This window comes from Hippichthys cyanospilos, chromosome 2, assembly GCF_059441005.1.
Source record: "Hippichthys cyanospilos isolate Australia breed blue-spotted pipefish chromosome 2, RoL_Hcya_1.0, whole genome shotgun sequence".
NCBI classification, from domain to species: Eukaryota; Metazoa; Chordata; class Actinopteri; order Syngnathiformes; family Syngnathidae; genus Hippichthys; species Hippichthys cyanospilos.
In genome coordinates, this window is record NC_142370.1 from 26,937,715 (window position 1) to 26,961,847 (window position 24,133).

Below are 24,133 nucleotides of genomic sequence, written 5' to 3' on the forward strand. Positions count from 1 at the left end.
CACCATCAATCAACACTTTCACCAAAACAATATTAACTCTTACTGCACATATCAAACCAGTTTGATTCGATTTAATACAATGGGAAAAAAAAAAAAAAAAAAACACTCAGTATGAATTAATTGCGCACTCAGAGCCCAAGGCAGGACTCCAGGCTCAAATAAGTGATCACAATCTTACCAGCAAAACTAAAAACCGCAGAAAAGCTTTTATAATAAATAGCAATTGGGTACCGTACAGTCTATACCAGTGTTTCCCAAGCTTCATTGTGTAACTTTACTCATTTTACCTGAGAAAACTCAAGGCACACAAAATAAATTGTTATTAACGGTGTGAAAATTGAAGTGATGACATTTGTGTCCCCATTTTCTCACAAACTCAACTGGATGACATGCCGAGTAGTTGAAAGGTAGTTATTCGTTTGTATGAACAGCAATGGGTTCATTGTACCTTCTACCATTTAATAAAAGAGATAATTGTACCAAATGTCACTATATGTCCCTTGAATAGGTAAAAAGACAAATATATATTTGTAATAAATATGTAATTAAGTGTGTGATCTCTCATGGCACCTTGGTTGAGAATCACTACAGAAAACAGCTTAGCAATCTCACTTGACTTGAGATGTGTGCTATGTAGAGCCCCTTGGTAGTGGTGAGCTGAGAGGGATACTGGTGGCAGTGCCTGTGGACTGGATGGGGAAGGGTGGTGTCAAATGAAAGGACATGCACATGTACTGGCCACTGACACTACACAGTCCCCACCTTCTCTATTCTCCGCTGATAATAAAATCAGGACTAGGATACAGTAAAGCCCTGCTCTTTGCGGTAGACGCGGTGCGTTCCCTGCAGGTTGCATGAGATGGGCAGGAATTCAGGACCAGCGGTGACGTTGAAAAGAGGGGTTGTGCATATGTATCTATGGATGCGCGTGCGTAAGAGTGTCCTTAAGCTGCCAGTCCAGTCCAACTAACAACAGGAGCAGACTTGCCTCCACACATAATTTTGGTTCTGTCACCAGTACTCTCAAGAGGGGACGCTCTTTGACTCTGGAGGCATTGAGCGAGCTAAGACTCATGCTGCGAGTGACCTGAACCGCTAACTGGATGCGGTTCTTGAATCCTTGAGTAAAATGGTTGTCATCATGGAGGAGTTGGCGTCTCGCTTCGAAAAATTTATTGCTAATTAGGCTTATTGGATTCAGAGCAATTAGCAATCAGTTACTTTGAGGCAAAACGCTAACTTCTCTGTGATGACAGCCGCCGTTCGTTCGAAACTAGGATCCTACAACCGCCTCCAAGTTATGGTTGGATCCACTCGCATATAAGTCTGAATTTTGTACGCTGCCTTAACACCTCCAAAGAAGACCGGCAGCTTGTTGTCCAACCTAGATGCGCCTGTCAGGGAAACTTTGCGACAAACCAGATGTCTGCAGACTCCAATAACGTGGACATTCCAGTAATGTAGGTATTCCCCACATCCTCTTCAGACAAGATTGATAGACACACCGCCCATCACTGCGGTGGTGTATCCAGCTGCAGCTATCCCAGAGGACCGGGAAGGCTCTACCCCAGGCCTTTTCACGTGGAGAAAATTTCGTCAATAGTCAAGAGCTCAGCTGACCAATTCAATGATTAGATTTTAGAAAAGATTATTGCAGGAGACTAAAAATGATAGTAATTTAGCTGAATTGGACTTGCAGCTCAAGGATACTCTAACGCACAAAAATCCACAGATATCATACATGCACATCCCCTCTTTTTAACATCACTGCTGGTCCTGTGATGCGACCTGCTGGGGAAGCGCTGGAATCTGACTGCTTCCAACGGGCCTGTGTCAACCTCCATCTTCCCCCAGCCATCTATATGTAGTTTGAGATGTGTCATACAGTCTTTTTTTTCTGGTCAGTTTTCTTTGTGCGAGGATATTGTTCCAAGCACAAGTTATGCCCTCATTGGGGCAAAAATGTGTCATAGCTCTCCTCCCTAACCCCTGCGTTTTCCTTTTTCTCTTCCTACTTCTCAGACAGCATGTATGGCAAACTTTGCGATACTGTATATCAGAAATCCACCAACCCTATTAAGGAGAATACCTGTTATCAAGAGTCATCATTTGTGCTTCAAACACTTCATTTGCATTGTTAATTATGCAAATGGTTTGACTATATATAGGAACATACCACCAGAAACGCTCAGCTCACATTTCAAATTTATAATCATTTAATGTATTACTTTTTGATGAAAAATAGTCTAAATCTTACATATTGTCACTTTAAAGAGCTAAAAGTCCTACCATGAGCATCAGTGCTGTATTGCTGTACTCAAAACCTTTAAACAAAATAATGGTGGAGTAACATGAAGACTGACAATAAAACAATACTCAAAGGCATGCATTCTTTATCATTTGCAAAAGATGATTAATTACTGTAGATCATTTTGTCAGTTTTAAGCTCTTCTAGGTGTAGGTCCCTATATACACATTACATTAGACTGCTCCCAAAACACCAAGAAGTGGACACTAGAAGGAGCTGCACAATGTTCATTGAACTGAAGCAAAAACGTGGCAAAAAGTGCTGTATTCTCTAAAACGCGTATTTCAAGGCCCCAGTGTTCTTCCTTGCCAACAATTACGACATTTCTTTCACTTTGGTACATTGTACTGGTTTTGAAAAAAACGGATTTTCCTTTTCAGTCAGTCAAGTTAACAATGGGTTCAGATGTTAAAAATTGGTAATTCGTGAATAATCAACCGTGAATTAAGAGGGGTTGTAAACATTTAACATCAACACTTAAGGAAGTTAATTCTCTATGTTAAAACTAGCATTAGATACTGTATTAGACTTCCATTACAAGCTCGACATCTGTCTCACTCACTCACTCACTCACTCAAAAAATCCCTAAGAGCACGCTACCTTGCTGGACTCTGGGCTTCTTGAACAAGCTGGCAGAATGGCGCAATTTGCATGCCCAGCTTTTGAATTTGCGAGTCCAGGATTTCTTGCTAGAAACAGGATTTCTGATACTAGGACATGTCAGGTTTAGGCCAAAATATCCACCTCCTGCATTATGCTGCTGTCCTCCATGCCGGAGGGGAATCTGCTGACGGTGGGGCCGCATGGCTTCTCCCGTGGTACTGTTGTCAGAGTGTGGGGATACAGCCTAAAACAGTAAGGACAATTAGGAGTGGCTGCATTGACTTGGGACATTTTCAAGAGAAAAGACAAACAGGAAACATTGTTCATTTAATGGACACCATTCAACTTGAGTGACTATTTATTGTATTTCCTCAAATACTGTAGTGGCCAGGGGTGTTTACTGACTTAACACCATCCCTCCATCCATCCATTAAATGCCGCTTTAGCCAGGGTCCGGTCGCAGGGGCAGCAGCTTAATCAGGGAAGCCCAGACGTCCCTCTCTCTGGCCACTGCGTCCAGCTCCTTCAGCAGGATACCAATGCGTTCCCAGATACGCCGAGAGACATAATCTCTCTAGCGTGTTCTGTGTCATCCCCGGGGCCTCCTCCCATTGGGACATGCCCTAACCAGATCCCCGAAGCACCTCTCCTGGCTCTTGTGATTTCGGAGAAGCGGCTTGACGCTGAGCCCCTCCTGGATGACCGAGCAAGAGCCTAGATAGAGGAAACTAATTTTGGCTGCTTTTATCCGGCACCTCGTTCTTTCAGGCACGACTGATTCAACACCAAAAAAGAAAAATATTGCACCCCCAGTGCATTGCATTACTACTGTACACCAGAAATGTACCTGATTTATAACGACACTTGTTTTCGGGTTGGAATTATATTCAAAGCCGGGCCTCTGAGGCGTGCCAGCTGAATTTGCCCAAAAGCACACAAAAAATGATTGACACCCTATCAGCCACACCCTCTGTCGCAGCTTAATTATTTTTCTTTTGATGTCATGGTAATTAAGTTAGAGGCACACAATGAGAGGAGAAAGAAATAATTAAATCCAAGATCACATTTACTCTTGAACTAAATTACAAATTTAACAAATACGAAATAATATTGTTCGAAATATATTGTTTGAAAAATGCAAATTCCTCCTTCAACTGAGCATCTATTCATATATTTATGTATCCTGTTTCTATGACCCATCACCTTATCATAGTGGCGGGATTTGTGTGTCCCAATGATCCTTGGGCAGGGACCTTCACGGTCTGATTCAGAAGAAACTGGCACTAGGGACAAGGGATGTCACCTTTCTAGCAGGGACGGAGATTGAGCACGTGTTTGAGGCAGAAAAGTTCAGGCTAGGCAGACCTGCCTCCACACATAACTTCTGTCACCAGTCCTCTCAAGACAGGACTGTCGTCAAGTCTGGAGTTGCCCATGCTGAGAGGAACAAAATAGGTGGGTCTACTTATTGCCCTTAGTTCAGCGCCTATACATTGGGGTTCACCCCGGTGGACAAGAGGGTAGCCTCCTTCCGCATTTTGTTGGGGACGACAGGTCCTGACTCTTGTTTGTTCCTATGCACCAAAAACAGTCAGTTTCTTTATCTGTATGCTGGAGAGTGCTCCCTCAGGGGACTCCCTTGTTCTGCTAGGGAACTTCAATGTCCACAAAGCCAATGTCTGTGATCTGTTCGTCACAAATTGTCCATAACAAATACCGTGTTCAAGCATAAAGGTGTCTACATGTGCACTTAGCAACCTAGGCCCCAGTTCATCCGTGCATCCTAGGCCCCAGTTCGATAATCGACTTTGTGGTTGCGTTACCGGATTTGCAGCCCTATGTTTTGGACACTTGGGCAAAGAGAGGGGCGTTGCAAAAACTCAGGTGAGGAAGGAGTTTGGTGAGGCCATGGAAATCAACTTTCAGACGTCTTTGAGAAAATTCTGGTCCACCATCAAGCTCAGGAGAGGGAAGCAGGGCACCATTAACACTGTGCATAGTGGCGATGGGTAGCTGCTGACCTCAACTCGGAACATTGTGAGCTGGTGGGAAGAAAACTTTGATTACGTACTCAATATTGACAATTCTTTTTCTGAGGAAGCAGACTCTGGAAACTCTGAGGTGGCCTCTCCAATCTCTGGGGCTGAAGTCACCAAGGTGGTCAAAAAACAAAGTTCACGACCCACAGCTTGTGACCATATGTTCGGCTACCCTAACATATGGTAACGAGCTGTGGGTGATGACCAAAAAACGACATTGTGGATACAAATGGCTGACATGGATTTCCTCCGAAGGGTGTGCAGGCTTTCCCTGAGAGATAGGGTAAGAAGAAGTAACTGCTGCTTCTTCCGCATTGAGAGGAGACAGTTGAGATGTCTCTGGCATCTAGTTAGGATGCCTCCTGGATGCCGCCCTGGTGAGGGGTTTCAGGCATGTCCCACTGGAAGAAGGGCCCGGGGATGACCCAGAACATGCTGGAAAGACAATGTCTCTCATCTAGCCAGGGAAAATCTCGGGGCTCTCGGACTCTCCCCCAGAGGAGCTCAAGGAAGTGGCTTAGAGGAGGGAATTCTAGGATTCCCTGCAGAAGCTACTGCCCCCAAAACCTGCCCCTAGATGAGCGGTAGAAATGGATACATGGATGGATGGATGGCTCATGTAACCACACACTTCCAGTATGTCTTAGAGAGCCATATTTTGAGGAAACAGTGTAGAAGTATGCAAACATTGATAAATCAACGTTAGTCACTCACAAGGACAGTTGGTTCTCTTGGTACAGGTGGATGCTGTGGCTCAACAGGGTCATCCTGTGTGGCAGGGAGAAAAGATGCAGGGGGTTGGGTGGTGGTCGCCGTAGTGGTAGAGGTGCAAGTGTGTGTTGGACAAAGCTGCTGTTCCATCAGCACTTGTTCAACTGCCTGGAAAATTTTTGAAGAGCCTTCCTCTGCTCCCCCACAGCTCTCAGATTCAGGTGTGGTGGAGGAGGAGGAAGAGGAGAAGGAAGTGGTTGAGGAGGAGGAGAGCAGAGTAGCATCTGAAACAGAAGCAGGTGGTGGGAAGGACAACGGCTGTGGTTCCGATGACTCATCTCCACCTGCTGATGTGGAGGCTGCTGATGTTGATGGCGGCACTGGCACAGCTCCGACGACCGGCGCCACACCGCCAGTGCTGTGCTCCTGATACAACAAGTTCCTCAGCTTTTCATCCAAGGTTTTCATACGATTGTCCCCAAATTCTATTTTGGGGGGACCTTCACTATCTGACTCAGCCACAGAGGAAGGCTGCGCAGGGGACGGTGTGAGAGTGAGAGGTGGTAAGGGGGCTTCAGTTGCCCCCAAAAGAAGAGGTGGCAAAGAAGAGTCTGAGGGAGGATGCCAGGGTAATGTATTATCTGTGAAGTTCAACTCTACCTTAGATACCTCAGACACGAACTGTTGTTGAGAGGATTGTTTGGGAATCGGTTGTTGTTTCTGAGGTGTGTCAGTGGCTCTTGTCATGTCCCCTTTCTCTGGATTCTTCAAGTGGCAATGCTGCGTTGGCAGATCAGCGGGGATTTGGGTTGTTTTCACCACATGGCTACAAAGTAATTGATGTTGTTGCTGCTGTGGCGTGAACACTGTCTGCTGTGTGTTTAGTTGTTGCTGCTGATGGTCTGTGGTGGACTGATTTTGAGGCATAACCGGCTGCTGTAGCTGACACTCTTGCAGTAGGTGTGGCATCACCTGTTGCACACACTCCTGTTCTTGTTGTACCTGTATTTGATCCTGGTACACTTCCTGGATCTGCTGAAGTTGTTGATGTTGATGCAGTGCCTGTACTTGATCTTGAACCTGTTGCTCCTTGCGCAACTGATGCTGGGAAACCGAAACCTGCTGCTGTGCAGCAGATGGGTCACTTTGGGAGGGAGTCTGCTGCAGCTGATCAATGTGGCTTTCTGTGACATCAGCCTGAACATTGGCGGGCGTGGGAGGCACAACAATAGCAGCAGCAGGGATGATGGTAAGGCTGGCAATAGCCGCGGAAGTCGAAGAACTTGCGGTGTGGATTGGCAGTGGTAGACCATCTGAAATGGCGTGTGAAGTTGGTGCAGTAGTTGCAGAGGGGGCTAAGACGGTAGAGGGTGGAGGAGAAGACACTCCACTGAAGGACTCCTGATTCTGAGAGATTTCATTTTCTACAATGCAGAGTAAAACAAAAATAGTTGTTTGCGATAGAATCATATATAATCTTTCACAACAAGATGTAATACATTGAACCCTCATTTATCGTGGGAGGGGGGGGGGGGGGTAGGTTTAAAAAAAGAAAAAAAAACAGTGCTAGGCGCATTTCATGAAGTAGTCTACTTTAATTCTTTCAGACAAAGATGTACAGTATTACAGTATTTACTTAAATCTTTCATCGTTAAACCTTATACAGTAACTATAGTGTTTTCATTGCCATTTCTGTCCCTTGACTGTAGTCGGGGGACATGGCCTGGAGATCCCCTGGGTAACAGACCTCGCCTGAAGAACTAAAGTGGAAACCGTAGCTAAACAAACATGGTAACAAGCAAGTCGGGTTTACATTCAGGATTCCAGTTTATTAGAACAGAACTCTAACATCTATCGAACTCTTTTAAGCCCTCATGCACTACTCCTGCCCTCCTTTATCACTCGTTTGAATGAGATTGAGGCCTTGTCCACACGTAGCCGGGGCTCTTACAAACTGGCAGTAAAGTCTTCGGTTTGCCCCATTTGCTGTAGTTTTTTTTTTTTTTTTTCCATTTTCAAATCAAAACCAAATCTTCGGCCAAAGTGGAGATTTGCCAAATCCTCTGGCTTTGCGGTTGCGTGTAACTATTACCTAATACCGGAGATTTGTGTCATCACGCTACTCTTTCTTTACCGGCAAAGATGCAGATACCAGTGAAGTCAGAGGCGGAAGTTCTTTTTGATTGGACACACAAGGCATGCTTGTAAGTGGATGAAACCACACTGTGCTGGATTAGTATGGATGTGATTTCTTTAAATAAACAATAACGAGGGATAGAATATGTGGATTTATATAAGTCGGTTACGTGTAGACAAGACCAGAGGTTCACTCTGAGATTGTTGCTGGAGTTAAAAGTCAACAGCATGGACAAGACTGGCAAGGCTGTCAGTCAATCAGCTCATGGGCACACCTGAAAGACGTATGATTGGCTCCCAGCTCTACATCAATCAATGAGGTTAGGAGTGACTTATAACTCTTGCCCTCATTGGTCGATGAGTATAAACCAATCGCGTGCCTTGTAGGAACGCCCGCAGCGCGTACGCTTAGAGTTAACTCATCGCTTCCTTTTGGGCATGTTCTCAAATGTTTGCCGGTGCAGAGTGTTTTGTCAACATTGTGCGGTTTGTCGTTGGGAACATTTGGCAAGCTGCACAGAAAGGGGGCGGAGCCTGTCGGTATGAATCCATGAAACAGCGAGGCACTCTAAGCGATGCTTGAGCTCACCTTCATCTTTTTGGGGGGATGGGAGTGTCCTTAATTCTCCAGTGGGAGGGGTCGTGGCAGTCCCCTGGCTAGAGAGAGAGTCTCTGTGGCGAATGGTCTGGTTGATAAAGAAACGCCAGCGTCCCACCGGGGAGGAATGCGGTATGGATTCGGCTAATAAATCATACACACACATTTTCAATTTGTTTTGCCTTGCTACAATATTGGGAAAAACCTGAAAAGATTATTATCAACTTACATGTAGAACTAGTGGGAGTGCTGACTTGTAACTGATCAGTGGACCCAGTCTGAAAGGGGAACATGAAAACGATAATTAAACAAAAACAAAAATTAGGGATCAAACAGATTGTACAGGTCATATTGATCACAAAAATTAACATACAAGTGAATGTTGTTGAAGTATTTCCTGCGCTTTTGCAACTATAGCTCTGAGCTCTTCAACAAACTTTTCTTTCTCCACATCAAGGACAAAGACTTCCTCCACCTTGAAACAAAACACAGCACAACAAAATCATTAAAGTTGTGAGCAAAGACAAATGGGTCTTGCAACTACATTTTTATGGTGAATGCTCTTAAAAATGGCCATACTTTGAAACCATGCTCCACTCACAGAAAGGGGCTGGGCAAAAAAGCTTTGCAAATTAATTTAGCTTATTTTTATTGGGGATGACTCAGGACACTCTGCAGAAATTGTGTCTCGCAGCTGTTCTGTGAACATCTAAAATTCTCTCAGAAGAGCTGGAGTAGCATGAGAGAGGGTGAGTCTGGGTTTCCCTGCTAAAACTCCTGTCCCAATGACCAAGCCCCAAGTAAACAGAATAAGAAAATGGATGGTTGGATGGATGGATGGATGAACGGATGGATGAACAGATGGATGGATGGATGAACGGATAGACCAACAGACGGACATCTCTCTTGGATCTCTCTCGTTTCCAAAAGGGGGTTATTTAGGCAAAATGTTTGCTTTTGTGTGCCCCATGTTCAGATTAAGAACTTAAAGATGAAATACTGCAGACAATGTCATGCATGAGTCGTTTACCATATAATCTGCAATGTCCTCAGGTGCATCTCCTTCCATATCAAATTTAAATGTCACCATTTTGTTACTATGGGTCTCCAACTGGCACTCCACCATATTATCCCCACTGCCTGACACCTAAGTAAGAATAATGAAGAAAACACCATCATGCATCATCATGCAAACTTGGGCATGTAAAATTTGTTAATAAGTTGTTGTGTGTTTTCACCTGAAGCATACTCAGTTGAAACTGATGTGAAACCTTCTCGGGTCTCACAGAAGACGCTCTTCTCTGCCCCTTTACTTTTTCTAATTTGCCATTGGTCAAGGGAAAAGCAGTTTCTTCTCCATTTGCTGGCACTGACCTGTGTGTGTGTGTGTGTGTGTGTGTGGGGGGGGGGGGGGGGGGGGTCAGTAATTTAAGACAAATACAACTTTAAATACAGTGCTTTCTTGAGATACCACACAGTAACACACATTGAAATCATAGGAAATTGCACTAATCACTGGTCACCCCCCCATAGAAAGAAAATGTAGCATTCGATAATACTATACTTTAGAATGTGTCATGTAATACGCAGAAGTGTTGTCATTTTGTCTACAGTGTATATGTCCTGCTCTGTTTGTTCTAAATCCCGTATCTGCTGCTTAAAGAGTTATGATGATGCTATTTTGGTTGGAGTGGTGTTAACTTGAACATAAATCAAACCTGAATGAATTAACAGGACAATGTGTAAGATTGAGACCATTTTTCATTACGGACAGCAGGAGGTGCTGGATTTACTGTTGTCCGTAGCTATAACAGACATGGCAGCCTCCGGAGGAGTGCCTCCCGCATGTAATATCGAATGATAACTAGACCTTTGACAATATTTAAAACGTACGGCCGCTCGTTAAGAACACATTTATATTCAAGTTTTAAAATTTATGACCATTCAATGTATTCCTTTTTAATGAAAAATGGTCTAAATCTTACAGATTGTCCCTTTAAGGTCAAGTTATTTGGTTGTTTTCAAAACAAATTGTGTAATTCTTTGTGTTATGTTTAGTGTGATGATAAACCTCAACATGACCCCCCCCCCCGTTCACCATCTACCAAACCATTGATAGTTGTGGAGTTGAGTTCACTGGCACCATACAGTACTTGGCACTCAAATTTTTGCACTTCAAAGCAAAAACATAGCTGAAGGATGACTGGTATTTCATCTTATAATTTAGGTCACTTGTATCTCAAAGCACCACTGGATTTGTTTGTAAGAAGAAAAATATTGCATACAAAATATAACAAGCATGCAAACTAAGATTTCTTTATCTACATATTATCATAACTAGGAATTTTTCACCAGCTGCTTACTATTACGCTTTTATGAACCTTATGTTAGTTAGTTATAAAATGAATGATGATGGGCAGACTGGGATAGACGTGTGAAAACAGACATACCCATTTGAGGAAGTGCGTTCCGTATTTGACAGTAGAAGACAATCCTGAGGAATACATTGATGAAATAAATATAAAGACAAAAAGGCACAGGATATAGAACATCAGCAATGAATGTAAGTGGAGTGGTAACACAATTATAATACTTTTTAGAAAGAAAATGTGTTAGTTTTGAATCAAACATATTTACACTCAATCGTTCCACCAGCAAATTGCTATTAAACCCACAGTCAAAACATCTCCACACATTCTTCCTGTACCTGAGAAATGATCGGCTGGGAAATGTCACAGTCTTGCGGCAAGGCTTGGGGCAGACTGGGGACATGACAATTAAGTGACTCTATAGCGGCAGCAGGCGGAGGTGAGTCGGGTATAAAGTTCCCTTGCCCTGGTAAAGGGACCTGGGTTGCTGGTGGAGATGGTAGCTCTGGCGCAGGGGTGGCAGGAGCAGGATTGTGGGATGGCAGTGATGACAGGGGTGACGAGGTGTGAGAAGGGCTCATGGCTATTTGATGTACAGGGAAGTTCGCATGGAGAAGAGCAGGCGCTTCAACGGTTGGCGCCTGCGTGTGAGAATGAGCCTGCTTTTGAGTGCCTGTCTGTGTCTGTGTCTGCAAGTGTGACTGGGCCTGAAGATCGGAAAGTGTGTGAGTGAGCACAGGCAGCGTGTGCTTGGCCTGGTGCTGAGGATAAGGTACGACGCTTGTCGTTTCACTTTTGCACGGGAGGCCAGTAGTGCGGGAATGGTGATCGGTCACATTACTGGATGCTAGCTGTATGTCGCGATGCGCAGCAAGCTGGCGCTGTGCTGGCAGCTCAACCTCATCCACGCCAACCACAGCCTGACTGAGAGCGCAATTTGGCTGACTTGGGAGGAGGATAGGCTCAACTGGCAACTGGATTAAGGAAGGTGGTGGTGGTTGCTGAACTTGAGAAAGCATCGCTAGCTGTGGCCGGGAGATGGCCTGAATGACTGAGGCATTTGCGGTGCTTCCTAATGGCTGCTGCTGGGCCAGGACAACTGGAATATTGACTGCAGTGGTAACAACGCAAGATGGATCTACCAGAGAACTGATATTGGTTGTGTCAATTCCAGCAGACTTAGCGACCTGAGTGGTCAAAAGGTTTGCCGGAATATGACTTTGGGACTGGAGAAGAGTCTGACATGGAGTTTGTTGCTGGAGCTGAGGCTGCAGCATGCCTGACATTTGAACATTATGACGAACAAGAGTCTCATGCTGTATCTGCCCAGACGTTGTTGTTGCTGGAGGTTGGGCAGCAACTTGACTTTGTTGGCCCACAAGCTTAATATCAGCAGATGTATGGGACGGACACACTGTTGGCTGCAATGGCGGAGCCAGGATGAGTGGCAAAGCAGACGCTTGTTTTGAAGAAAAAGCTGTTTGTTCAGGATAGGTACCTTGAACCTCATGGGCCTGGATGACAATTTGTGCCTGCCCTTGGGTACTTACAACCACAGGAACAACATGGGAGTCAAGCATCATTTGAGCTGCGTGCGTGGTAGACCGGCTGATATGTTGGACCGGAACATTGCCTGGGTTCTGGCCATGAGTTTCACTTTGTCCTTGCTGGGAGAGTGTTTGAGCTGGAATAACACCTGATGTCTCAACAGACTGGATGGCCATGGGTCCCGAAGCTGGGTAAGCAACATGAGCATGATGTTGAATGACTTCAGAATTAAGTGGAATTCTAAGTGGAACATGAGATTCCCCTGTCACTGGAACATGCTTCGGCGGAGTAGAATACGCTTGCTGCTGCTGCTGTAAGATCAGTGCAGCTTGTTGTCGTGCTACGGCGTTATGAGCTGTGAACTGAATGGTATTTAGTTGAGGGGTGCATGCCTGAAGCATTTCAGATTGCTTCTGTGGTTTTTGTTCGTCATTGCTGTTTCGGAGAGATGAGACGGACTCTTGTTTTTCTGTTTGATTATACTGAGCTATGGCGGCTTGGCACTGTTGCTTCTCTTGAACTTGTTGCAATCCAGTCTGCTGTTTCAGTCTCTCCATTTGCTCGTGCTGAGGCAGAACTTCTTGCTGCTGCTGCTGTTGCAGAAGAGCTTGTTGCTGGATTTGTTGCTGTTGTTGTAGTTGCTGCTGCTGTAATACAAGCTGCTGCTGTTGTAAGAGACCTTGTTGTTGTTCCTGTTGAGTTGGCTGGGGCTGCTGATGCATCACTTGCCGCTGCTTCGGCGGATCTTCGTGTAGCCTTACCTGGGGATTTTCCATTTGTCGAAACAACTGTTTCGGCTCCTGATGACCTAAATGGTGTTGTGAAAGGGCTTGCGACGGCATGGCTTGATGCTGTTGTTGAATAATAGCTTGCTGCTGATCCAATATGTGCTTGTGTGCTGGGATTTGTTGCTGCTCCAGGTGAGCTTGTTGCTGATCAATTCGGATAGTAAATGTTTGATCTTCCTGGAGCCCTAAAACATGCTGTTGCTGGTGTAACAAGGTTTGTTGTTGTTGTTGCGGATGGATGGTGAGCTGCTCACCGGAGCCCTTGACTAGTTGAGAATGCTCCCCTGGTGGCGACGGCAACAAAGCTTGTGGCTCCATACCTGCTCTTGCCGCTTGTTCCTGTGGAGCTGAGGGAAGGGTCTGATGTACACAGATCTGCTGCCGAGGCTCATGTTGATGTTGCAGGTCCGCTATAGCTGGAAGGCTCTCTTGAAGATGTCCCGCTGAAGGCTGACCTCTGCTTAAGTGTTGGTTTGGCAGAGAAACCTGGGTCTCCATTCGTTGCTGCTGCTGCTGAACCATGGACACCGGGCCACCTAGCCCTAACTGTGGTTGAACAATAGTCTGAAGAGGATGTGTTTGTTGGGGAGCTGGCTGCTGAATAGTGTCAGTGAGCTGCATGGCAGGGGCCTCAGGCTGGGGCTGCTGAGTGAAGGGAACAATAGTCACCACAAGCCCAGTAGGATCACTGAGTGACATGGATGAAGTGAGAACTTGCGGGGAAACAGTGGTGATGTATGAATGTGAGGGGGCCAGTGCTGCTTGGGGGGCGGCAGTTTGAAATGCATCAGATGGGAATGTTTGTGACTGTTCAGTGATATGGCACATTGAAGATTCGTGTTGAAAGAAGGGGGCGGGGGTGGGGGGGGGGGGGAGAAAGTAGTAAACATTAGGTAAGAATAAGCTTTGCCGTAACAATAAACACATTTAATAGAACATGGTTTCCCACATTTTAGAGTGGAGGGAGCCTTATCTAAAATTAAAACAGGATAGTAACAGGTTTAACCCTGGTGTAGCATTTTGATCATTTTGGGGTCGTTTTCTTCCACAACAGCAACAGCTCCCTGGTGTTTTTCTTCAAAGCTTTCGCTTTGATGTGAAATGCCTTTGATGTAAAGATCGGTCAAATTACTGCACAAGGGTTAAGGAAGCCAAATACAAGACCTAGTATATTTCGTGTGGTTTCAATCTAAGGCATCATTCATTAATTTGAGCAATAGGAGTGTGCATTACATGAACTGTGAATTTAATTTTAAGGCCTTTTTAAGGATCCACAGACACCCTGTAATAGATTTTAGATCGCATCTCCACTAAAGATCTGAGGGGAACCTTGTGCAGCATGCAGTCAGAGACAGTATAAGAGAATTATGGAAATGATTTGTGGTTGGAGATAAAGTAATCAAGAAAAGGAGCAATAAGGAGCGGATTTGAAGCAACAATAAAATACAGAAAAGTAAAACAATCTATACAATGTAAACTAGTGATTAGACGTTTTTTATTCTTGATCATTAGTGTTAGGGATGATGTAGGAAATGAAAAAACAACAAAAATCTCCTAGATGTCATCATAAAAAAGCAATATGCACTTATAAAAGTAAGATATGGCATGGGATGAATCTGCTTAGGTACGAAGTGTGCATGGTCGAGTTAAGTCCCAAATGCAGGAAGCAAAGAACAGAAAAAGTGAAGGGAAAAAAATAGGATTGATTAACAAAAAAGAAATAGTCTCAAAAAGGCACAGGAGGAAAGGCTCACCACACATGGCAAAGAACGATGACCAGACAAGGACAGAACAAACCGGGAACTCATGCTAATTTTCCTATTGCAGCTAAATTCAGATTCAGAGTTGTTTTGTGCATATGCAACATATTAGCTGATATTTTTGAATGCATTGTTATCCATACGATTCGGATGCATTTACAGTATGCATAAATGCTCATCCGTACAAACACGAGCTATTTGTCATCAAAAGGCAAATATACTCCATGTAGGCTGGTGAGAGTGCCTGGGAGGGAGACTTCAAAAATGAAGCATGAAGTTGACATTTGTGCTGATAGTAGTAATTCAGCCACGCAGATGGTTAATTTATTTTGACATCATTTTTAGTAGACGTCGCGATCAAATGAGGGGATTGAGGACCATGGTCTAATATCCCCAAAACAATCCTCCTGCCTCACTATTCTGGTGATATGAAATGATAAGAAGAGCCTCTGCATGCTGGACCATATTTATTCCTGTACTGACTGTACCATGTCGAATTTTGGGGTGCACATCACGCGACGTCGTGTTTTGTGCACAGATGTGTCACGTCACGGACACCTCGCAGTCAGATTAGAAGTCGCGTTTGTTTATGTAACGTGAACGAACGCATATAAAGAACGCATTCAACAAAAACATGAAAAAAAAAAAAAAACAAATAGTCACAATAAAAATTCCATCCCGCCCCGATAAGACAATGAGGAACACCTGGACAAGACACGAGTGGCTGGACGAAGCTGATCGGTTTACACGAGGGACTGGGTTGACAACAACAGGTGGAAACAAAACCTAAAGAGGAAATGTGAAATTAACACGAGACAGAGGGAAACAAGAAAAACTTGAAACAAAACAAAAAATACTCAAAACAATGATAAAGCCTGAAAATATACATCATGAGAATCATTTTGTGTCGATGAGGTGGGCCTGGTACAAACCCTAATTGGTACGACAGTGGAGTGCTGCAGGCCACTTGTAAGAACAAGTGATTACAGGTTAAGCGTTATAGCTCTTTTCACCTGAAAATACTGCTGAGGTATACATGGCGATACCTGTTGAACCATGGCAGTGGGCTGAAGAAAGTTTTGACCAACAACAGCTGGGCCTCTGGTTTGACCAAGGCTGGACAAACTGACACTCTGGCCAACAGGGAAACTTGGAACACCTCCACCCTCACCAATCGGGAGCCTCGGAGGATTCACCAGTACAGCAGTGCACTATAGGCCAAATCACATGGTGGATTTTCAATCAATTTTTAAAAATCTTATTAAAACATCTTATTAAAAACATTGGGAGATGAGTTTTCTGCCAGGGGCCTGGCCAATAATGACCTAAAATTCATAGTTGGGATTGAACGAGTTCATTTGCTTACTAAAATATTTTCATGTACAATTTATACTTTTAAAAACACAGTTTATCAATTGCTGATGGCTGAAAATGGCATCACATGTGCTGAAGGCTCAGGTAACAACCAATCAATCACATGACCAACAATAGATCTTTACCTGAGCCCTGTGCACAGGTGATGTCATTTTCAGTCGACACCAAGTAGAAAAAAAATAGGTATTCATTGTGCACGATACTAATACTTTAGTAAGATAATTTGGTTCTCAAATTAATTAAGCAAAATACGGACATGATTTCTGCTAAAAATAACAAAATGAATAGGGCAACTCTTTAAGCATGTTATGCAAAAGTTATAAATGTTAAGTTTACATTAAAACGGATTTTCTCTGAATATTTGACAGGATTTTTATAATACATCTAACCTTTACATAAATATTTGTTGGGTTTATTCCTTCCATTAAATCGCGTAAAATTGTAATTGTCCAGAATGATTGTAGAAAATTGAGATTTTTATTTTATTATTATTATTAATATTATTTTTTTTTTTGGCCATATCGCCCAGCCCATTGCACAACGTTAAAAAAACCATTGCAAAATGAATCAAATAACCCCAAATTTCAACAGTACAACGTGTGGGGTGATGCATTATTAAAAACATCTGCAATGTAGCTATGCGATGTAGATATCGCATAGTGCGTAATCTGCATACTGTATCATGTACTATGGGTCCCAAATCACATGTTCTATATACATACAGATGTAGAGATGGGTTGAGAAGTCTGTGAGAAGGTGAGTGATTCCCCTGGCTGAGGGTGGGGCTGGCTTTGCGCACTAGCATACGAATCAAAGCTGGCAGACCCAGGATTTTCCCCTAACAAGTTAAAAAAAGAAAACATGAGAGGAAAAAGAAATCCGGCAATGTCTTAAAGCCATCGTTAAACAGTTTCATTATGATTTTGAATTCTACTTTACCTGGCAGGCATAGTGTTGCCTCTTTGACAACACTTGGGTCCACTTCTGGCAGGTTGTCAGACTCCTGCCCTCCTCCTCCAGTAGCTCCGCCCCCCAGCGATGATGGGTCAGATAACATTGAGGGGTTGCAGGAGGACAAAGTGGAGTCACGCCTTTCTTCAAACCCTTGCTGCTGTTGCTGGAGCAGCTGTTGCTGCCGTCGCTCCCGTGATTTCTTGATCAGATTGACTCTATCCCGAATGGATTTCCCAACCACCTTGGCATCACTCTCGTGGAAGAAGCCTGACTTTACCTATGACAATAGACGGAAAGAGAAAGACAATTAGTATATACAGCACACTAATACTGTACATTGAAGCTCTAGGAGTAACATTTCGAGTAACATTTTGAGTTGCCGTTGGTTGTCTGTGGCTTGTCCCGTTAGCACCAGGCGAATGTCTAGGAAAACTAGGGCCAGAACCGGCCACGAATATAAAAAATAAAAAATGCCGTATTACTGGACTCAGATGGTTTTCACATTTGACCAAATATCAGTTGGACCAGCGTCACTTTATTGCAGCGTCTCACCATCTCAAGAGCTACTTCCTCAGCACTGTCATTCTCCAAGTCATAGCTAAACTCGATGGCCTCGTTATCTTTGTGTTTCCCCTTCAGTTTTTTAGGCTCCTCAACCCAAATCCTTAGAGCTAAACAGTCCTGGGTGCCCGTGTCTTCCTCTGCCAACTCCACGCGGACACCCGTGTCTTCACCAAAGAACGCGTGGTTCAGGAGGTCTCGAATAGAGAGCCTGTGTGTGGAAAGATTAGGGTAACGGGAGATGTGGAAAATCACGTTTCTGGCACCAATTTCAAAGAAGACTTACCTCTGGCTTTTATTCTGACGAATACAACCTTCAATAATCTCTTTTATCTCTGGGTCATTCACTTTATCAAAGCTGGCTGGTTTAATACCCTGCAGAAAAGCACGCGGAAAATCATTTTCACACAAGATGATCAACTTAACTCTTGTCTCTTTTTTTTTTTTTTTTTTTTACGTCATGCCAAACCGACTCACGCTTGTAACTTTGCGATAAATCTGAGCAGCATTTTGGCACTCGGAGTAGGGATATTCGGAAGTCGCCATCTCCAACATGCACATTCCAAAGGCGTAGACATCCACAGACTCATCATAATGCTCTTCATACATCTCAGGAGCCATAAACTCTGGGGTTCCTGTTGGGGTGTAACAGGTCAATACAGTTTGTCCCTATTAAAGACCAATTAGGACTACTGTGTTTTAAAGTTGTGTACTATATGTTTGTGACAAAAACAAGCACATATGTTTCCCGCTAACTCACATGTCTACCAATTTGGAACTCACAAAAACAAAAGAAAAGAATATGTTGCCAACAGTTAAGCATGGTGGAGGCAGTGTGATGGTCTGGGGCTGCTCTGCTTTCTCAGGACCAGTCGGGGCATTTCATGCTAGAATACCCTCCAATATGGCAAAGTTGAAACAATTCTGCAAAGGGGAGTGGTCCAAAATTCCTCCACAGCAGTGTGAAAGACTCATCACCAATTATCGCTTGTCTGATTTCAGTTATCGCTGCCGAAGGAGGCAAAACCCGCTTTGAGGTTTAGGGGGCAATTACTTTTTCACAGAGGGTCAGAGAGGTTTCTATGCCCCCCACCCCCACCCCCACCCTGTGGTGAATAAAATAATCACCTAAATACTGTGTTTGATATACGTCTCAATGTGATATTATTATTGGTCCGATGAAAAAAAAACCTTTGCTCGTAAACAAAACCCGCAGAAATCATACTTAGAGGAGGAAAATACTTTTTTCAAGCACTGTAAACCTCGACACAAACCATCAGCAGACTTTTCAGGGTACTGCATCTGCTTCTCTCTGCTTAAAATGTTCGACTATTACTCTAAGCTTGTTTAAAGGCTGCCCGCATACATTTTAAGACTGTCAATACTCAGACAGTATACTCTGGGGGCACTTCTTATTTATACACCCTAACCTTTGCTGATGTTGCAACCATGCAAGCATTGATTTCAAAATGACGTTGTCACTTAAAGATGCCTACCTATGACGCTTTTGGCAAAAGAAGTCCTCATGAGGGTTGCAAGTCCCAGATCACCTATTTTCACAGAACCGGTGGGGCCAGTGATGAAGATGTTGTCACATTTGAGATCCCTGTGCACAATGGGAGGCGTCCTGGTGTGCAGGAAATGAAGGCCCTTCAGGATTTGTCGACACCAGCTCCTCAGCACCTTGGGTTTCATCACCTTAAAGCGCTTTAGGTACCTGCACAAACAGACCGTTTAAAAAATATTGATAGGACAAAATATTATACAGGAAATAAATTGATATAAATGAATAAATTGCGATTCAACTGAGGGGTAGAATGTATTAGGGTAACATTTCAAAGGAACTACTTCAAACCACAAATGGAGAACATTTCTTCGTTCAACGACGCAGCCAACGAATACAAAATAATAGTTTATTCTGGATGACGATGTTTTAACTGGACAAAACGTGACACCTTTATATTGTGCTACAAATGGCAAATAAGCTTATGCCGTGAAGTCAGCAATAGATAAAAATCAGTACTAACGTTTTGAGTGTTCCCGAGGTCATGAGTTCAGTGACGAGGACGATGCACTTTTTGCCACGGAGTACAGACTCCCACGAGTCATAGAAACGCACAATGTTGGGATGCTGAAGCCCCTTCAACATCTCCGCCTCTTCCTTGAAGCGCTGCTGCTCTGCCTTGGTCAGCTTGCGGTCCTGAGATTAGAGATACATATGGGATGACATCAATTGCCGTCCATCAGATATCCCGCTCGATTCCCCGCCAGCAGCGATGTCTTAACGTTTTAGAAAAGAATGCAAGGAAGGGGGGGACCCCACTTCAACTTGTTATTTATGTTAAAACCAATTCAATACACTGTCACAATGCCAGGTTTTTGTAATCACAATAATGAGACTTAGATAAATCATTTCAAAACTTTTCCACCATCAATGTGACTAATTTATAGAACTTAGGTGAAAAAAGAATGATGAGATGATGTTGTCACCCAAGTGTAGCTACAGTCCTATAATTTAGAATACGACTGTGTTCAGAATTAACCAATCACACCCTGGACTAGTCATTAGTGAATTGTAAGCAGCTAAAACCACATGCACTGACTCTGTGAAAAGCGTAATATAATATCTCAATGAGAATCAAACCAAAAATGACATTTATAGCCACAGACTATTCAGCTTAAAAAAAACTCTTACCATATATACTTCACATTTATATCACGTTTTCACCAATTCATCACCAAGTCCATCGCCACATGGGCGCATTGTGTAATTTGATGGGGTAATGCTACAGTGAAGGCTGAACCGGCATGCAGACTTTCGGTTCCCATAAGAGTTATAGGAGATGCAAGCATCAGACATGGACTGTGTGAATGGAGTCATTAGTGATTTTACAATAGAAGTGGGACATGTTTTAGAGGTTGGAAAACATGGGACAAAATACAAGGTCAGAGCACTACAAGGTTAAACTGCACTCAACTGACATCATAACAGGCAAGCCTTGAGTGATAATCAGGACTTTCTGACGATTTCCCGGTGGGTCGCACTGCTATATGCAATGCTCTGGCTCGCTATTCCAGCCTGCACATTAATTATCGCCAGCAAATAAGGAGCATTTGCAGTCATTCATTTATCACTTTCATATACAAATGTACTGAAGCACACACAAGAAAGCTATTTCACCAAAAATATCACAGACTTCACTACTTTATCTCCTAAGGGTCACCAAGTCACAATCATTTGCAAGATTTGAAGAATCAAGAAACAACACCGTAACAATTGTAACTCCCGTCTGCATTCTGCAATCATTAGTTAGGCTCGTTCCGCTAAATAGTGTATAGGAATTGATGTGGGTATGTTTCAAATAAGAATGCCAATGAGAGATGCTGTGTAAACTGCTTAAATGATGGCGCCCCAGGTAATGTATTCTTGCCTATTTGTCCTCTTTGGTCCTTTTCAACTGTTGATGATCTCATACCTCTCTCAATAGACCCTGAACAGACTCTTGTGAGCACATTCAATTGTAGTTAAGATTTTTTAAATGAAAAACAATATGAAATTCATCGGCGGGTGTGCGAAGCCATTTTCGATTGATGCACTGGCAAACTCACTGAAAACAAAATCAAGTGGCCTGGGCTGAGCCATGAAACAACAGAGCTAAAAACGAGTCCTCCAAACAGGTGTCAGACTTTAATTAAAATGACTTAGATAGCCTCAGCAGTTGATGTAATTGCAAAACTTTTGTTACTCTTGACCATATACACAGCATTTATTGTTCTATGGACTTCTGCTACCGCGAATTTTTGTCTTGCACATACAACGAAGGCCCTCTAGATGCCAGTAGCCGCACAGCGTTGCAACAGTGCCAAGCCTGTGCCTTCAACTCCCCCCTCCCAACACAGTTGAGTACACATCTCCAGAATGGCTGACAAAAAAAAAAAAAAAGCATAAGGCAAAAATCCAATTCATTCACATGACAGCAAAAATCATTGTGAGAAGAGGCACAATGTGTAGGGTAGAGTGTTTTCTTCTCTCTGTTTCTTGGCACAACAGTGCAAGTACCGTGGATGTCAGGTAAAGAAAAGAATGAAGTGTTAATGAATATGAAGATGCAGCCACAAGAATATTTTTCACGCAAAAACATCGAAGCGTTTGAAATATCGCGGAGAATCCAGTGCACTATTTTTAGAGCTGTCACTTGCAACTGTTGTTGACTGCTTTTTCCACAAATACAGAATCCAAGGAACTTCATGTATTAGGTCTCATCCTCAAATAACATATATTTGTAGATGGTTTAATGATAATGAGGTGTAATATTTTGTGTTCAGGCAAAAGCTAACAAAAAATACAAAGAACATCTCGAGGCAGATGCTCGTATCGCAGACGCTACTAAAAATAAATGTCATTTAAAATAGGCAGGTTTTCCACAAATCAATGCTATCAATTTCTTTAGCTTTATCAAAGCAAATTTCTCGCAAATGAGGGACATATAAAAGAGGTCTGAAATGACAATCATGTAATACTCTCCCGACAATTCTGCTTTCGCAAGTCCTGTTTCCCCATTTCTTTCAAAATGCATTCAGTGTCCTTTTGTGGAAGTAGTGCTGGAGACGTCCTCTCCAGCCCTCCTCTCGTAACATCAACAGAAAACCAGGCTGCTCTTTGTTGCACTATTATGGCTAAGAATAAGTCGAGGCTCACCGTCACGCTTGGCCTCAGCAACTACCTTAGGTAACGCTTGTGTAAACGTGCCTGACAACGTTATACACCAAGTGCGCCGGTCCCTTTCCCAACTGATCGTGTTTTAATAATATCGTCCGTGATAAACACGTTTGGGAGCTTTCGGTCGAAGCACGATCCCGAGTGTCGAGCACAATGCGAGACGAATGCTGCCTCAGCAGATGCTGGGTGTCTCCTTAGTGCGGCAGGCATCAAGTCGTCTTTGAGGCTGTACAGTTCACACAGAGTTCAATTATGGCTAGAAAAGACCTGCGCAAAACCTTGTCCCCCATCTGCATCCATACTCAACGGTTGTCAGCGGTGCTGCTGCTAAATTAAATATATTTATTACCGTAGTTTGGCGGCACCTTTTTGCTCATGACGGACCACACACAGATATTGTTGTGGCTGATCAGACATCTGGCTGAACAGGTCTAACTATCCCAGAAATAACCTCATAAAAGGCTCACTGGCTAGATGTTTAGATTGATCATCTTGTGAATTAGGAAGTGAGAACATAAACAAGGCGAGTTCATACAGGAGGAGCTTTGTTTGGTTCTTAAGACACAGGTCCAATTTGGTGCATTTGATTCCGTAATGTGCAAGTAAGCATCCGGCATTTGGCAGTCCGAGGTGGCGGGTGGTTGGGATTAGATTACTGTAAGCCACAACAGCCCTCGGTAACAAGATAGATAGCTGGAAAAGGGGCTGGGCCACATGCCAGATTAGAAAGAGAGGCCACTAGGCCAAGTTCACTGACCATTTTGAACTGGAATAGCAATCTCAAAAGCCCATTGTATATACAAATATATCAATAAGACTTGACACTGGTCTTTTGTGTGCTTTTTAGACATGCTCTGTCTTTAATTCTGCTAACTTTAAAGGGATACGTTATTTATTTAGCCATTTTGACCAGTAAAAGGATAATGTTTTGTCTAGAATTAATTTGATAATTACCGTATTTTCCGCACTATAAGGCGCACCCAAAAGCCTCTTTTTTTGATGGTGCGCCTTGAGATTGGGATTCGTAGATGGGGAATGAAGTGATAAAGTAAGCTTTACCTGTTTCTTTTGTGTGTTTACAGTTGAACAAGGTTGCTCATATTGACATTGAGTTATTATGCTATTGAGAGTTTAGAGTTATTAATGTTATTACTTTGAGTATTACTACATTGTGATTGAAAACGTTTTAAATTGTCATTAATTGAGGGTGCGCCTTACAATCCGGTGCGCCTTATAGATGGGAAATGTTTTAAAATATGTCATTAATTGAGTGTGCGCCTTATAATCCGGTGCGCCTTATAGTGCAGAAAATACGGTACATTATTTTTCCAGGTGCAATTGATACCTTTAAAAACATTCCGCCACTTGTTGTCTACTGAAAATGTCATCAAATACGCTTAATGCTCAAGAATGGATCAATCACGGAACACCTGTTTTCTGGGTTAAGTCGTGTGATGTTAGCAAATTAAGCACAATTGGTTGATTGCTTGTTACCTGGGGCCTGATTGCATATGAAGTCATTTCCAGTTGACAGCAAATAGCAAAATGTGATTTTGAATGTATTACTTAAAAATTATGTAGCTATCAAAGTAATTAAAATACAGAAAACATTTCAACTAATTCCAGCTCAAAATGGCTTAATGGCTAATAATTGGCGAAATAAA

At 43.2% G+C, this 24,133-nt stretch overlaps 1 protein-coding gene across 2 annotated transcripts in view; it reads right to left on the bottom strand.

Annotated features, from left to right (window-relative positions):
* wnk3 (WNK lysine deficient protein kinase 3) overlaps window positions 1-24,133 on the bottom strand; it is a 55,690-nt gene that overhangs the window by 10,468 nt on the left and 21,089 nt on the right. The window contains exons 3-19 of one of the 2 annotated variants that reach the window (XM_088437628.1): window positions 19,777-19,949; window positions 19,246-19,466; window positions 18,227-18,384; window positions 18,036-18,124; window positions 17,741-17,960; window positions 17,174-17,465; window positions 16,957-17,072; window positions 15,874-16,071; window positions 11,103-13,907; window positions 10,846-10,889; window positions 9,634-9,769; window positions 9,426-9,542; window positions 8,769-8,870; window positions 8,625-8,673; window positions 8,387-8,539; window positions 5,665-7,085; window positions 2,909-3,155 (exon numbers count right to left, since the gene is read on the bottom strand). In XM_088437628.1, coding sequence (XP_088293754.1) covers window positions 2,909-3,155; window positions 5,665-7,085; window positions 8,387-8,539; window positions 8,625-8,673; window positions 8,769-8,870; window positions 9,426-9,542; window positions 9,634-9,769; window positions 10,846-10,889; window positions 11,103-13,907; window positions 15,874-16,071; window positions 16,957-17,072; window positions 17,174-17,465; window positions 17,741-17,960; window positions 18,036-18,124; window positions 18,227-18,384; window positions 19,246-19,466; window positions 19,777-19,949 — 6,541 coding nt within the window. The remainder of the gene's footprint in view (window positions 1-2,908; window positions 3,156-5,664; window positions 7,086-8,386; window positions 8,540-8,624; window positions 8,674-8,768; window positions 8,871-9,425; window positions 9,543-9,633; window positions 9,770-10,845; window positions 10,890-11,102; window positions 13,908-15,873; window positions 16,072-16,956; window positions 17,073-17,173; window positions 17,466-17,740; window positions 17,961-18,035; window positions 18,125-18,226; window positions 18,385-19,245; window positions 19,467-19,776; window positions 19,950-24,133) is intronic. The other variant, XM_088437636.1, reaches the window with a different exon arrangement.